This window comes from Amphiura filiformis, chromosome 18 (genome assembly GCF_039555335.1).
Source record: "Amphiura filiformis chromosome 18, Afil_fr2py, whole genome shotgun sequence".
Lineage (NCBI taxonomy): Eukaryota > Metazoa > Echinodermata > Ophiuroidea > Amphilepidida > Amphiuridae > Amphiura > Amphiura filiformis.
The window spans coordinates 32427748-32444796 of record NC_092645.1 but is presented as its reverse complement, the minus strand read 5'-3'; the positions used below and the strand labels follow the sequence as shown (position 1 = coordinate 32444796).

General features: G+C 36.1%; 1 protein-coding gene and 1 non-coding gene across 2 annotated transcripts; one reads left to right on the top strand and one right to left on the bottom strand.

The window, feature by feature from the left end:
• Positions 1–4098: 4098 nt before the first annotated feature.
• Positions 4099–12336, top strand: LOC140139099 (uncharacterized). The gene is made up of 4 exons (XM_072160881.1): positions 4099–4108; positions 6634–6730; positions 9986–10188; positions 12198–12336. Exons 1-4 carry the CDS (start codon positions 4099–4101, stop codon positions 12323–12325), a joined length of 438 nt encoding a protein of 145 aa, XP_072016982.1. The 3' UTR covers positions 12326–12336.
• Positions 12337–13251: 915 nt separating this feature from the next.
• Trnap-ugg (transfer RNA proline (anticodon UGG)) lies at positions 13252–13324 on the bottom strand. Its single transcript has one exon. It is a non-coding gene; the product is annotated as a tRNA-Pro (tRNA).
• Between the last annotated feature and the right edge of the window lie 3725 nt (positions 13325–17049).

Here is a 17049-nt window from a genome sequence, read left to right as displayed (position 1 = left end):
GGGAGTATGGGTTTTGAATACAATAGGAAATTGGGTAACTTCCATTTGAAATACTCACTCCAGTTGTGGAAGATATAGGTAAAGTCATAATACAGGGGGAGAATGGGTTTCAAAATGATTAATCCGGACCAGTTACATTTGGAAAACATACTCCCTCTGTATAGGCATGATGGGTGGAAGATAATTCCAAAATCTTCCACAGGGGTAGTGTGAATTTTAAATGGAATAGCCCAATCCGTAAGTAAATACGTTTTTCACAGACCAAATATTTCATTTTCATGTTTTTTAAGTGTTATCCACTGTTGTTGAAAATATTTATAGTTGACATTTTTGAGCATTATTCATTAAAAACTTTATGATATGTCAGATATGTCATGATAACGATATTATATTAAATTATTGATTGATTACCCAGCAAACACAAAAACGTTTTAAATAAGTTATATTTTGGGTTTTGGTTTAGGTAAAAACGTTTTAATAATATTAAAATCTCGGGTCATGAAATCGTTTAAAACGTTTTGTATGAAAACACACTACAACAATATTATTAAAATGTTTTCGAAATGTCATTGTAAACTATTTTTGCAAACATTTTTGGCCAAATATTTTGTCAACACTTAAATAACATTATGTTTAAATATTTGCACCCAGCATACACAGAATTGTTCTAAAAATGTTTTTTACAAAACGTTTTAATAACATTTAGATGTCGGGTTATAAAAGGTCGTGAAAACATTTTAAAAACGTTATTGTAAATATTTTGGGCAAACATTTTTTTGCAAAATATTTTTTCAACCCCAAAATAACATTCTGTTTAGAATGATTACCAAGTTTTCAAAAATGTTTTTGGAATGTTATTAAAACGTTTTTATACCCTTTATATAACCCGACATTTAAACGTTTTCTGACAACGTTTTATAACCTTTTGCGAATGATGTCGAAAACGTTTTGTGTTTGCTGGGTATGCAGGCATATTTTTGTATAACAGTGATCTGAAATATGAAAACAATACTATAATACAATCCACTTCCACAAACTTGAGCATAATTGATAATAATATTAGTAATTAAATTTTCGTACAAATGTATTTTATGTGTACAATCTAAGTTTGAAAAATCAGTACTAATATGCTTACAATTAATGATAAAAAATGTTTTGCTGACCAGAAATGTTTTCAAATTATTTTATACACTTGTCAAATAAGTTAAAGTTAAAGACGTTGGTTAGCATAATAGATAAATTGTTGTTACCGTGCTTATGTTATTATTTATATTGTTGCAAGTTCACATCATGCGAGGACCAGTCATTATGAAATTGAATATTCCAGATATATTTTGTCCCCAGAGGAGAGGATTATTTTGTGAAATCCGGAATTCCATATATTTTGGTATTTATACAATTTCTTATGTCCTATCTGCATATACCGTAAAGACACGCCTAATGGCGCACTTGGGCTTCTTTGCCTTGGAGTCAATTTCATGTGCAAATTAATAGAGAGCTCCCTCCTCTGAAATGAAATCCCAAAAAGAATTAAGGTTCCGTTTGCTGGTGAGAAGTCAATTCCTGAATTTCCGTACTTTTATTGTGCGGATCCACGGGTGGGGGGAGGTCTGTAATAGCCCGATATCAAGATTCAAGAATTATAATTATAAATGAATATTATACAATTATATACTCAATACCTTCTATCCCATCCGTCACGTATCACAAAAATATCATTTGTTATTTCTTCTCCTTCATACGTTCCTGCAGAACCCTCTTCATGGACTATATTCACTTTATACTTCCTATATCTGTATTCTATTGTCTATTGTATAATGATATAACCATGGTAACATGTTTTGTGTCCAATTCCCCTGCATTGTGTGTGCTATATAGTTTTTCTACAATGGTCCTTTAGATCATCTGAAAGAGTGGATTCACTCCTTTTACATAGTTTTAAAACAATCTACTCATTTTTGAATATAAAAACTTGTCAAATTTGACAAGGGAAACTATTCAGATGGGGACATAACAGATTTCTCTTTAAAATGAATTGGATATTCTCATCAAAATGACAAGAAACTCATCAAATTTGATAAATTGCCTTGTCATTTAAAAAATATTAATAGATTCTTGTCAAAAATGACCCAACTCATCAAATTTGAGTACCGTAGTTTGCATTGTCAAAAATGACAACAACAACAAAAATCAAACTTGAATACTAGTAGGGGCCTAGTTTGTTTTGTCAGAGGGGGACATAACAGAATCTTGTCAAAATGAAATGGGTAATCTTGTCAAATAATGAATTGGAGATCTTGTCAATTTGAAAAGTAGGGGAGAGCGGGGAGTGTTCGCCCTATTTTTTTCTGACCAGCCTAGCGATGTCAATTTTAAGGTTAGGGATGATCTAATTAGCCCACGTGAAAGCCCTATGTCTTAGCTATATACGGCCACAATCCCAGAACTATAGGCCTTACAATAACAACAGGATAGAGCAAACAAAAAAGTTTTTGCAAAGTGGCGAACTTGCCCACATTGGGGCAGGTTCGCCCATATAATCGTGGGGTAAGTTCACCCTAATCACAAAAAAGGTTTAAACATTGCGTAACAATAACATATTCGATGCAAACATTTAGCAAGAGTATACAGGGCATTCGTTCTCTTTTGGGGAATCACTAAATTGTTGCAGGGGTCGGGTCAGGGTAAAATGCATGGGTCCAAAGTGAGCCTAAACATATCATGTTTACAACTTCAGGGGGATTATGGATTAGGACATAAACGGTGGTATGAGTAATACTGATACCACATAACTTTAAAACACATGCTTTTCAGTAGTTTTACCTTGTTTAATGGTATGATTATCAATATTTTGCATAATAGTACGCTGATGGGGCAGGTCCGCCCTGCAGTTTGGGGTAAGTCCGCCCGGGGAAGATATAGGGCTAACATACCCCATCCTCAAAAGGGCGAACGCGCCCCTTGTGCACATTTTTTTATTTTCTTCAGGGTATGCAAAATATAAATCGAATAAGGAGTTTATAACTGCATTAAATCTTTAACAAATCCCATATGTTCCAAATGCAGATTTCCATTAAAACCATCTGTATTTATGTATCAATGATAAAACAACATTATTAATGCAAGAAAAAATTACGTTTTGGTGTATTTTTTTTGTTTTGGCTGCAGTTTGATGAACACCTACCCTATATGTCGCGTAGCTAATATGAGAAGTTTATAATGATCTATGTCACCTAATTTTGCCATCACCATATCCCCCGATAGCCGTAGTGCTGAGAAACAAGGGGTGGGCGAACCTGCCCCTAGGGCGAACACTCCCCGCTCTCCCCTATACTTGTTAAAATAAAACGGAAACTATTCATTTTGATAACATTGTCGGTTCAAAGTGATAATATATACGTAATCAAAATGAACATGTGGGCCTATATCTCATCAAAACAGATAGTTACGGAATCAAAAATAAATGAGAAGGGAATCTATTTAAAAAAAACACGAAAGTTAAACAGTCAAATATTTCGACCACTCTGAAAAATTACAAAGCGTGAAATGTCACGCCTTCACCATAATGAAAATACATTAAATCCCCTGGGTTAAACTTTACTCTTATTTTGTTTGAAATTTTGTTTTAGCCAATGAGGTAGATCGCTTTTTGTTGCATTGGGAAAATCGCGCTACCTCATTGGTCCAAAAGCAGTCGCTCGTCGCTCAGTAATTGAGTGAATTTATACTCCATCGCTGAGCGACGAGCGATTGCTATATTTGACCAACTGATATATACCTCATTGACTAAAACCCAGTCGCTTGTCATGCGATGTAGTATAAATTCAGCTCAAAAGAGATATAAGAATATAATTAAAATATATAATACGAATACGTTATATTATACATGTGATGTTGTCCCTTTTCTACATTTATAAACGTTTACTATTACATGCCTACTGCAAATAAATTGATGATGATTGTAATTAATTATGCAGAAGAACATACTTATTAAACATGAAAGATTAATATAATTATAGTTCTGTCTCATATTGAATTGCTTTATCTGTGTGGCGAAATGTATACTCATAATTTCATGGGATTTAATTTAAATCCTAAATGGATTGCGGTAAGTGGAAAATCTCATTTTGCATTTAAATTTCAATCTTAAAGATCAAATTAAGGGCTCGGTCACCCACCTTGCGCAGTATTTTTTGTGGGACCCGAGAGCACATTCAGACACAACAAATTGCATTCTGAATGCGAGGAATCTCCTGATATTATTTTGATTGTTGGGAATTCGCGATAATACAAATAATTTATGGCAAATTACCGTATTAAATTGACATTTTTGACATTTAACAGTCCTCGAAGTAAACCTTATGATAATGTAGTTAAAGTGTATGTAGCTCGGATGAAAAGCCGACCAACATATATGAAAATGTTGACCTTTCCTATTGAAGATATAGGCCTACATACATGTACAGTTTACCAAACGAATGTGATATCAGAAAGGTATTCCTCGCATTCAGAACGCAATTTGGTGTGTCTGATACATGTGCTCTCGGGTTCCACAAAAATACTGTGCAAAGGTGGGAGACCGACCACTTAAGATTTAGTTTTTAAATGAATTGCAATCTTTGATAAGATTGTTCGTAATTATAGTATAATCCCATGAAATAAGAGTTTTTTAAAAATGAAAACGTCTAAATATCGGGTTAAATAAGTGGTATAAACCGTTTTAATAAAACATTTTTGAAAACTTCTTGTGATATACATGTAAGTATTCTAATATAATATTTCTAATTTATGTGTTGACAAAATATTTTGAAAAAATGTTTGCCAAAAAGTATTTTGCAATAACATTTTGCCAATGTTGTTATAGTGTTTTTTTTTCATATAAAATGTTTTAAAATTCTTTCATGACATTTTATATAACCCGACATTTAAATATTATTATAATGTTTTGCCCAAAACCAAAACGCGTTTATAACCTTTTAAAAACATTTTGTATTTGCTGGGCCCCTATAAAGAAGACAACATATTTGTCTTTTTTTAAATGGAATTCTCATGATTTTTTTGATAATTAACAAAATTCACAATATCAGTCACATTCTTTGGACCTCTCCCCCTCAAATAAAACCAACAACAACTACCATCACCAAAATATGTTAGAAATCTCGAATATTGTTTTTGAAATTGCCATGCGTGATTTTTTTTAACAATTTGGAAAACGGAAACCCTATCGTCAGGGCATCGGTTATTTATGAAAGAGTACAATGGAGACCACACTGAATGGAGACAACACAATGTACAACAAACAATGCATCATTACACAAACCACTACCCCCCATCTTCCCCAACTTGTACCAACCATGCGTCAAATTGATGCTACGGTTCCGCGAAATTCATGCGTCAAATTAGCGCTACTTCGCGCGCAATCAGGTTCGCGCCGCGCCACGCCGCGGCATGAACAAAACAAAATAAAGACGAGGTGAAGCCATTGATACGACTCAGCTCAACAAATCTTTTCGATTCAGAACCGATTTTGTGATTTTCTTCTCCATTCAGAAAAAGATGAAATGTGTCGTGGTCTGTATGACATAAAATGATAAGAGGACGTTTGGTAAAAGTACTTACTTTGTGCCTACTAACGTTTGCCGTCGCGTGTGCAACAGAACGTAAGTACATATTCAAGATGGCGAATTTCACGAAAACGCGATGTAGGCTATTTTTCTTTAAAAAAAATTCTCTTATTTCACAAATTCTTTGCCACTTTCCACTCATCTGTTCATTTTTTTATATGACGGAAGTGATGCTGATTTTATGAAGGTATGTTTCTTGCTTCTCCGATAATTTTTTAATTGTTTTTTGACACAAAAACTTCCTAGCAGAATAGCCGTTTTCACTTGTTTCAAAAAGTTGTCTTAACCTTCATGACCTTGCTTTTTACCCCACAATTTCCCTCATTTATCGAAGCTCTGCCCTCCTTCCTATACATTAAACCTTAACTTCAAAGTGTTTGCCAACTGTTAAACCTTGATGCAAAAGTAAACCATGCAAAAGTAATAATTTAGTCCCTATAGTGAGGGTGGTCTAAAGGAAAAGATCACCGAAATTATGGGATAAAAAACAAGGTGAAAACAACGTTTTGATAACAAGTGAAAACAGGTATTTTTAGGGAGTTTTTGTCTCGAAAAATAATTAACAAATTATCGTAAAAAACAAGAAACATGCCTTTAATAAAATCAGAATCACATCTGTGACATGAAAAGATGATCAGATGAGTGTTAAGTGGCAGAGAATTTGAGAAATGAGGGAATTTTCTAAGAAAATTTTCGAGAAATTCACCATCTTGGATAAATGCAGAATTGAGTCACACAGTAAATAACAGTCAAACGCGCTTGGAAAGTTGTGCTATCTACGGTAGATAGCAATCCCGAGCATGATTACTATTATATAAAAGCAAGGTATATTAGCCATACGATGATTTAAAATGAGTTTGGTTAATTTTTTTCAAAATGTGAAAATGCACGATGCGCTAGCGTAAATTACCACAGAATTGAATTATGTAATTATAGCCTTACATTATATATTTACCATGTAAAGCATACATGCATTAATATTCATACATACTAATTTACTTTGATACAGAATTTAGAGATGAAGAGTATAAAGCTATTGGTGACGATGTTGAATTCTTTTGTAAAACAGAATTAATCAAAAAGTATCGACCACTAATAACGGCAAGGTAAGATCGAAAATTAATCAAATCTAAAATTGAGTTTACAATGGTAATCGTGTTTTTGAAGAATGCTAAATAAACGGATACTTTTTATTATTTTTTTTGTTACTATATTAATGTAGAGTGGCGTAACTATAAGACTAATGTTTATCCCGTTTACCCCGTTAAGTCTATACTTATTTGTGATTCTTATTTCATCAAAATAATAAAACGATAAAAATACATAAAGCGTAGTTTTTGTGTGCAGAATGTTATTTTTCACTGTCAAATGACACCCAATTTTTAACGGTCCCAAACTGAATGGAAACCATTTTGGAGCCCACACTGAAAGACCCCCTTTGTCGAAGAAATCCTACACCTCTTACTCCGCGGTAGGCACAGATACGTCACTTTCATAAATTATTTGAGTGCCCCACAGAGATTCTGTTTTTCTGGGTAAAAGTCACATCAGTTAGTACATTTTAGCATAATATCATTTTTCAAAGTCAAAATATGAGTGTCCCACAACGCTACTAATTCAACGACATGACTCGAGAGAGCAAAAAGTGGGGTCTGGGCCAAATTTTGACAAGCCATATCTCCAAAACCGCTTGGAGTTGAGCATTCATTTTTTCCATGTGTTCATTATGCTCATAGAGGTATGCTAGAAATAATTTTCAGCAAAATTTGAGGGGATGACCAATGACCAACCAACCTTTTTTGTTGATGTGGCTGGAATGACTCCTATGTGAGTAGCAAGCCTAACTGATGTTTTAATGCAAAGTCATCAAGACCCCAAGCCACTATTTCTCAGAAATGTTGTCCAAGAAAATATTTTCAACATACCTAAAGTTGATGGTGGGGCAAATTGTCTGACATTGGTTTTCAGGTGGGTCAAAATGTACAAAAAATGTACTATTGGAGTTTTGCATGGTAATATCTCAGCTAAAATTATTCTAATTTACTCAATATTGGATAAGAGTAATGTCCTACCAAAGGGTTCCGACTGGCAAAAAAATGGACAATAAAATTATTTTTACTTTTGGAGTTCTGACTCCCTGAAGTTGGTCATGGATGGACAAAGTTGCATTTTGAGGGCCCTGTATCTTTTAGAGTAAAGGAGTTACAAGTTTTCTGATGCTAGATTTGAACTCTACACAATTAACTACCCCAGGATACATACTTTTCAAAGTTGTAGGGGGTTCTCTTTATACATCAAATTGATGCCACGGGAAACCGAAATAGCGTATGAAGCTCAAATTTTCAGGATTTAACTTTCTCATCAATATCTACCACCACACAGAAAAAGAAAAAAAATTGAAGAGGTGCTGCGGTGCACATCCCAGGAGTTGACATGGAATTGTTCTACTGCTGATATTGGTATTGATGAAGTAGCTATATATCTACTGCTGATATTAGTATTGATGAAGTAGCTATCTACTGCTGATATTGATATTGATGAAGTAGCTATTCATCAATACCAATATCAGCAGTAGATACTATCTACTGCTGATATTGGTATTGATGAAGTAGCTATATATCTATTGCTGATATTGGTATCGATGAAGTAGCTATATATCTACTGCTGATATTGGTATTGATGAAGTAGCTATATATCTACTGCTGATAGTGGTATTGATGAAGTAGCTATATGCCTATGTCTACTGCTGATATTGGCATTGATGAAGTAACTATATATCTACTGCTGATAGTGGTATTGATGAAGTAGCTATATATCTACTGCTGATATTGGTATTGATGAAGTAGCTATATATCTACTGCTGATAGTGGTATTGATGAAGTAGCTATAGGCCTATGTCTACTGCTGATATTGGCATTGATGAAGTAACTATATATCTACTGCTGATAGTGGTATTGATGAAGTAGCTATACATGCATATATATCTATCTACTGCTGATAGTGGTATTGATGAAGTAGCTAGACCTATAATATCAACTGCTGATGAGGTAGCTATATATCTACTGCTGATAGTGGTATTGATGAAGTACCGTAACTATATATTATTATACTGCTCAACTAGCACTGATGAAGAAACTTTTAAATATTCCGCTGATATGATTCAGTGTGATTTAAATCAAGTAAATTAATAACTCTGAAGCCAAAATGTATACATTTTTATTCCCCTCAAGTAGGGTCGGTCTGTCAAGTGTTTTTTATCATCACAAGTATGAAATTGTCCTAATAACCACCAAATCTGGAAAAATGTGCACATTTTGTTCATTCACTTCTTATCTTGCTCAACATTTTCGTAAGCGGCGCTACAACACGAGAACGTTCTTATCATATACATGGTTCAACTTTTCATAGGCGGCGCTATGACACCTCGGACACCCTAAGATAATCTATAAGCTACTTTATTTTGGAAAAGCCCGGCTATTACTGATCACATTGAAGATGAATGTTCTTAGATCAATTCTTGGAGCAGGTCCGCTAGGAAATATCTTATATCTCCTGTTACTGGGATGGGAAAGATCAGCACGTTTAGCGCAATCCAAAATTTCAGTGGCCTCATGCAGCACTTTGGCTATATAGCCTACACAACAAATGACTGGTTTGTTAGTGCTCGTAGAACTTACAATTCTACAGCTCATCAACCCTTTATAGCACAACTGAAATGGAAGGTCCCAATTCTATTATGAGATCATTCTTTATTTCTTTTACAGTTACATTTACATTAACATTTATATTTATAGCAACAGGGGTTTTCTATACGATGCAATGTTATGATCACATTATGTTACCTGTGAATTCCCAAGATAATGATAGATCTGACTGATTTTTTTATTAATTTTTTTGATTTTCTTGATTCATTTTGCTTTTATATTAAACAGGACATGTAAGACAAATAACTTGAGAAAAGAAATAAACGATAGAACGAATTAAATCAACATACACAACACAAATACAAAAGCATCTCTTACATTATAATATAGGACTATAATGATAGTATAATATTATGCATATTTTTAAATTCGTTTAAATACATTGTTTGTCCGTGGGCACACGAGAAAGACAATAACATGTTATATTTATATATATTTAGTTTGTTGTTACATTATTTTCTTACACAAAACCTTCCCATTTCATACGAAAGATATTCAATTTATTTATTCTCTGAAAATAATCTTCTTCAATTTTTTTAACTTATTTTGACTGATTTTGTTATTGTGATTACATGACAGGGAAATCCACATCTATCGTGAAAATTCTTGGTACATTCGTGAATTAAAATGTAAATATTGACATGCTCGCTCCCTCAGATGGGTTAAAGACGGTTTCCCGGTAAACGAAACGGAAAGAGTCACCGTTGACCCCAGTACCAACACACTTCATATGACGTCATTGAAAATAGCAGATCATGGCTGGTACCTGTGCCAAGTTATTTACATGGATACATCCCTTGTGTCAAATGAGGTGGTGCTACATATGGGACAGATGCATTACACAACGGGAGAAGATACAGGTAACATTACCGGTAATAAGATTGAAAATCCTATGAATAATTCACCTTTTCCGGCCAAAGACACAAAAACTAAAATTGAAGGGAAAATCGCGGAGGAGGAGCAGTCCCAGGTCCAGTGCTTGAATCAATGGTGGTTGATTAAAAAAATTTAGAAAAAAAAATCACCAAAAATTATCATTGTCATCGCCCCGATATCTTCATGGCAGAAATCGCCATGGTAGGTTGAATCCACAGCCACGCATGGCCATTTTGTTCCGACCTTTGAGACGCATAATGAGCCGAGAGACATCCCGACTAAGGCTACTGACAAATAGCTCGGTAATTGACTTCTCTGTGTGTAAGTGAGCTTGTTTACGCCATGTGAGGGGGTGCTCACACTGGGGTGTGTGTGACCTCTGTGTGGGGGTGAGCATGTACACGCCATGTGAGTGAGCGCTCACATCAGAAAATCAGAATATTTCTGTCAGTTTTTGAGTTCAAGACGCTCGCTTCTTTCTCAAGACGCTAGCTAACGACGATAATATCCGTTGAACATATATATTCAAGTGCAAGGAACCAAATCTGGTTTCTTTATACGAAATCATTTACAGGAGATATTCATCATTTTCTACCCCGGTATCCAAAGATTTATCGTCTGAATATCAATCGTGCATAGCACATTCACGTGTATCGATCCCGTGTATTCATTTCAGTATCTCTGGCTGTGTAATGTAATTGAATACATGAATACAAAAGCCACCTAAGTCCATGCGAAGTTATTTTGAAAGAAAAACCTGTGTATCATTTTAATTCCTTCAGTTAGATTTACCTGGTCAATATGGTAAGTTTTACGTGCAAATGAGTGGATTAACCTGTATTAGGTATGACGATTAGCATTTCAGGGACTTCGTGGGGTTCATTTTAAATTTTGGACTTAGGTGGTTTTTTGAATCATATACAAAGACAACAATGTTAGAATGAGATTACCACTAGTAAGATAATACAAAATAAAGCACACAGGTATGTATAATGTTGATAAGCATTCTGCCATGAAATATAAACCACACACTTTCCTTTATTAAACCCATTTTTTGTTCAAAAGTCATTCTCCAGCAATGAATGTGTTACAAGTGGACTTTTATACATACTGGATTTCAATCAATGTGTTACAAGACTCAAATCATGGAATTGGGTGATTCTTTCATACATGCTATTTTTCACATGCCCAATAGACACAGAGGATGAATTTGAGTTGTTCTTTCATGCATATAACAGGCCTATGTATAGCAACAATTTCCCATGCTTAACTCAATTTGGCCAAAGTATGGACTTAGGTGGCTTTTGTATTCATATATTCAATTATTAACCGGACGATGTCGGTGTGCGTGGTAAAGGGCAACGTGGTAATTTGTGTTCACTTCATGATCTATCACTATTAAGAAATGCTTATAAAACAAAATGTATTTGTAATCTTTAATAGATTATATGAAATGAACAAACACGTGTTCACCCATCAAAGGCAGGAAAGTGCCATATATAGGAATGGTCTATAATACGTCGCATGGTCATGGAATCTGGGTAGAAATGGCGTCCTATTTTGTTTAGCTAAGAATAGAATGCGTATGCCTATAGACGAATCCAACGAGCCAAGTCATGGTCAGGATTTGGTCGGCCATTGACTGGGTCCCCGCAGCACCAAACTGGTGTTGTGACTGCCAAATGGGTGGATTAAAGCCGCTTAAAATTCGATGTTAGATTCTTTTGTGTTGTAAACTGTCATCATTCTTTTGTCTACGTGTAACACGGGTGATAGAATGCAGTTTCAAATACCCTTCAAGGCCGCATCATTCCACATTTTAGGTGAGACGGGACCCAAATATGGCTGCCATTGAGGTGTAGGATGCGTGAAATTGGATTCGTCTATACAGTTTTTGATACATATTTCAAAAAGAGCATGACTAAGTTTTGTGAAGTCTGATCGCTTTGATTCGTTTACACTTTTTATTTCATGATGATCTTTGTTTTCACAGATTCATTGCTAATGCAGACAACACCAATCATAGGCTTACCAAACATCTGGAGCATGTCTATATTGCTATCGACGTGTCTGGGATTCATTCTACTCATAGTGAGCTTAGGGCTTCAAATAAAAATGTAAGTATGCAAGTAAAGGGGCTGTGCAATAATTACGAGCTCCGGAGGGGGTAACATTTTTGGACAATTGCTTGAAAATTGCTTACAAATTGTCTCTCCTTCCCTGGGCTGCCAAAATATATACCTAGCTCCTCCCCAGTGGCGTAGCTAGGGGTTGTGGCGCCCGGGGAAAGAATGTATAATGCGCCCGCACCCATTTTTGAAACAATTGCGCGCAGAGCGAGTGAAAATTTGCACAAACACCACTTTAAGGAAATTTGGTTACAATGAAGTTGAGTTTCGGTCTTAAATTGATCTTTCAAATGACTACAGTCTGTCCACTTAGAAGTACAAACCAAATCTGTGGCATCGGGGTCGATGCTTTGCGTCACACGCGAGCGAGACGCGACGCGTAAAGAGCGTGGTGCACAAATCGCGCAGCAGTTGGCTCGCCAAAGAAGCATTGCACTGAAATAATTATTCTCATACCTCCAGTTTCCGAGGACTATTTACTTTGTACTTCAATGTGGACAGACTATATTTGTGCTGAAATGCGCACGAAGCGCGCGAAAATATTGACTTTCACCGCTTGGAGGGGGCGCCGAATTGATTGTTTTTATCCACTGTCATTTCAGCGCCCCCTAAATTGGCGCCAGGGCACGTTGCCCCCCCAATACTGCCAATACTCCCTATTTTATCCTCCTTGGTGCTCAATATTTATTGCACAGCCCATATATGGCAAAATATTGGTGGTCTTCATATTGTGGGTCATGTTTATCTGTGGTTTTCCACCGTACCGTAGTGAAAAATAAAACCGAAAAAAAAACCCAAACAAAAAAACACTGAAACCCCCCCCCCCAAAAAACAAAACAAAACAAAACAAAACAAAACAAAAACAAAAAAAACACCCCAAAACAAAAAAACAAACAAAAAAACAACAAAGCAAAAAACGGGCTCGTCCGGGAATTGAACCCGGGACCTCTCGCACCCAAAGCGAGAATCATGCCCCCTAGACCAACGAGCCGTTGTTATATACCGTTCTTATAAATAAAGGTCACCTACATCCTACTCCTGCCGCAACAGTTTAAAATAGTTGCTAACCTGCTAACCTTAAAGATTAAGATATTGTTAACTTAACCAAACAGTGTGTTATTGTTGTGTATTCGCGTGAGAACTAGGAAAAAGTGATTTTGGCCTTGAGTCATTACGCACAAAAAGAAACAAAGACAGAAAAGAGGAGAGAAACAGATAAATGAGCGATTGCTGAATAAAGAACAGGTAAAAATGCAATGATATATTTATTCCATTTTATTTACAGCGTCATATCAAAAGATATTGTTACTATTTCGTAGATTTGCATTAAATGTATTTGCATTTCTTTGTCTTTTACATACAGGTCTCTCAAACGAAACCAAAAGAACTTGCCGTAGAGTCGCCACCAGCAGAATAGAACCAACAAACTTTGGAAGCAATAAAATTCAAGGGGGTACCTAACACAAATTACCATACGGGTATGTTCCCTCGGAAATACCATTTTGTTTTAGATCATGTAGCTCCAAAAGACCCCTGAATTTGACTAAAACAGAACGTTAAAAGACCCTTGATTTTGATCATTTTTAGCTCTTAGTTATATAGGGGCCAGCCCCATGAAATTTTCTTGTCGTTGGACAGATGTTTCAAATGGACAAATCATATATCAAAATATTCAGAAGAATTTGGAGAATTTTTTCTGTCGTTGGCGAATTCGTAGCCCGCGAGTTATATTCTGTTTCCATGGCAACGGTTATGCTTTTTAAGGATCATTTTGTCATTTCCCCCAACATATGAGAAGGTTTGGCTACAAAACGATTCTCTAATAAATGTATCTACGCCAGGCCCGTACGCAGGATTTTTTTTTTGGGGGGGTGCTGATTTTGAAAAAGTGGACTTTTTTTTTTTTTTTTTTTGGTGATTTTGTGAAAAGTGGACTTTTCCTAAAAAATTTTGGACCTATTTTAGTAAAAAAAGCGTAAAAAACCTGATTTTTCATATTTTGGGACTTTTTGTATACTTTTGTGACCGCACCCTGTACCCCCCCCTTGCGTACGGGCCTGATCTACGCACAGTTTCCACCTCGATACACCCGAGTAGGCTTACACAGATTTTTCCAAGCACAGCGAGTCTAACCAGGAGTCTAACCTCTACACAGTCTGTTTTTGTGTAGTTTTGACCAAAAATTTTTTATTTGAAAAATGATAGAAATTGAAAAATGCGTCATGGAAAGTCTTTTTTTGAAAATAAAAATTACATGTAAAAATTACTTTTTTTTTGGGGTTGCATGGCCTCTATACTGGTACTTAAAATGGCTAATTCCTCTAATTTCTGATTCTCCACGCGATTTTCAACCAGAAAATCCACAAGTCCCACCAACTCCAATTCCTGGGGAACAAACTCATCAATAAATTGATGACGTGTATCTCCTGCACAAATTAAATCACACCAGGACCGTGACACTGGTATTCAATCCCTGAAAAAAAAGTGAAGTCGCTGGTGGGTAACCTGATTGAAAATCTCATCCCCCACTTTACCTCATCAAAATGCTGATTTTGGTATCAGATGAAAGCTCATATTTTTCCTCATAAACATATTGAAATTTGGCGTTCCAAATCGGTATATTTCCGAAGAAATCATAAACAAATTACCAAATTAGTTTTTTTGATGATATCTTGGGAAATACACTGAGTAAAATGTGTTCAATAAGCTGTGAATCTTGTAGTGATATAAAAAAATCACTGTTTCATGCAATACTAATTAATAACAAAAGAAAGAGCTGCATTTTGAAAGTCGTTAATACGCATCGGCGAGAACATCTCAGTTTTGATTTACACCGCCATACTTTTTGAAGTTCGTATTCGATAAGAATTCACAGCTCACACGCTTTGAATAACTTTATTTGAGTAGTAAATGCTTCTTCAGCGGATGATTCGTTCTTAATAAACACCGATATCAGCACAATAAATCAGCACTGAAGTATAGATAACTACCGTAGTCCTGAACAAAAGTTTGGAAAGTTTTTTCAAGCATCTATATCTCAGATTATTTGTGACATGTTTATATCGTATTGCATATCAATGGATAGCTACTGTATTCCCCTTTACATTGATACCACTTTTGAAATTGATGGTCTGACTCCCGGCAAAAAAATAAATCACACTAAAATAGCAAAATTCTGCCTGTTTTTAGTGTTTAAATAAAACATGAGCATTAGATCATAAATGGGGGTAGGATTGAAGCTCGAGCAGCATTCCGTCATAAAATTAAGTACCCCCGACCGGTGACAATTCACATTTCTTTACATTGATACCACTTTTGAAACAATCACCATTTTCACGTAGCTGAGTACACGTCTTGTGAATAACGTGGGGTCTCAAATAGAATATGCCAAATTGATCATTATTCTGTGCAGCAAGCTGCAATCCCATATCTTCACAATCTGGGACCTAATGCAACCCTCCAAGATGAAAACGCTCGCCCCCACACAGTGTCATCGCCACGATATCTTCATGGCAGAAATCGCCATGGTAGGTTGAATCCACCGCCACGCATGGCCATTTTGTTCCGACCTGTTTAATAGTTTTGAGACGCATAATGGGCCGAAGGACATCTGACTAAGGCTACTGACAATTGCCCGGTGACTGACCTCGCTGTGTGTGAGTCGAGCATGGTACGCCATAGGTCATATGCTTTTAGACTACCCACGATTGGCCTATACACTGCGCTATATAATTCGGCACATATAAAATCAGAATTATTGTCAGTTTTTGAGTTCAAGACCCAAGCTTCTTTCTCAAGACGCAAGCTAACGACTATCATATCTGTTCAACACATATATTCAAGTGCAAGGAACCACATCTGGTTTCTTTAGACGAAATCATTTACGGGAGATATTCATCATTTTCTACCCCGGTATCCAAAGATTTTCGTCTGAATATCAAAATCGTGCATAGCACATTCACGTGTATCAATCCCGGGTATTGATTTTAGTATCTCTGGTGTACCAAGTAATTATTAGCCAGGCGATGTCGGTGTGCCCCTGCACTGAGCCGACTACGACTACCTACAGAATATGGGAGTATGGAGAATGGCCTGCCATCAGCGCAGACCTCAACCCAATTGAACACTTGTGGGACCAGCTTGGTCGTGCTGTACGTGCCAGAGTAGTCAATGCAACCACATAAAATGACCTGCGACGAATCCTGGTTGAAGAACTGGATTGCCATCCCACAGAAACGTGTGACCGGGCTGGTGAGCAGCATGAGGAGGAGGTGCCAGGCTGTTGTGGCTGCGTATGGTTTTTCCACCCACTCTTGAGGTTAGTGACTAGTGCTGTTTGAGCACAGAATAATGGTCAATTTGGCACATTCTGTTTGAGACCCCACTACATTCACAGGACGTGTACTCAGTCATGAAAAAGGTTAAGGAGGTTGTTTCAAATGTGCTGTCATTGTAAATGGGAATAAAGTAGCTATCTATTGATATGCAACACGATATGAAATGTCACAAATAATTTGATGCTTGAAAAAACTTTCCAAACTTTTGTTGAGGAGTTTAGTTCACTATCCCATTATACGATGAACAGAAATTGTTGTCGTAGTTACAAAATTATTTACCGCAAGATATGTTTCAGTACATGGGACATGGCTTGAAACGAGGCCATTACCAATACAATTCAAAGATGTTTCAGCTAATAGCACACAGTGTCATCGCACC

What these genes read in the sequence shown, in the direction of transcription:
- LOC140139099 (XM_072160881.1), top strand. An exon ending in CGACCACTAATAACGGCAAG is followed by an intron (nt 6,731 to 9,985) that starts GTAAGATCGAAA and finishes TCGCTCCCTCAG; the next exon opens with ATGGGTTAAAGACGGTTTCC. An exon ending in CACAACGGGAGAAGATACAG is followed by an intron (nt 10,189 to 12,197) that starts GTAACATTACCG and finishes TTGTTTTCACAG; the next exon opens with ATTCATTGCTAATGCAGACA.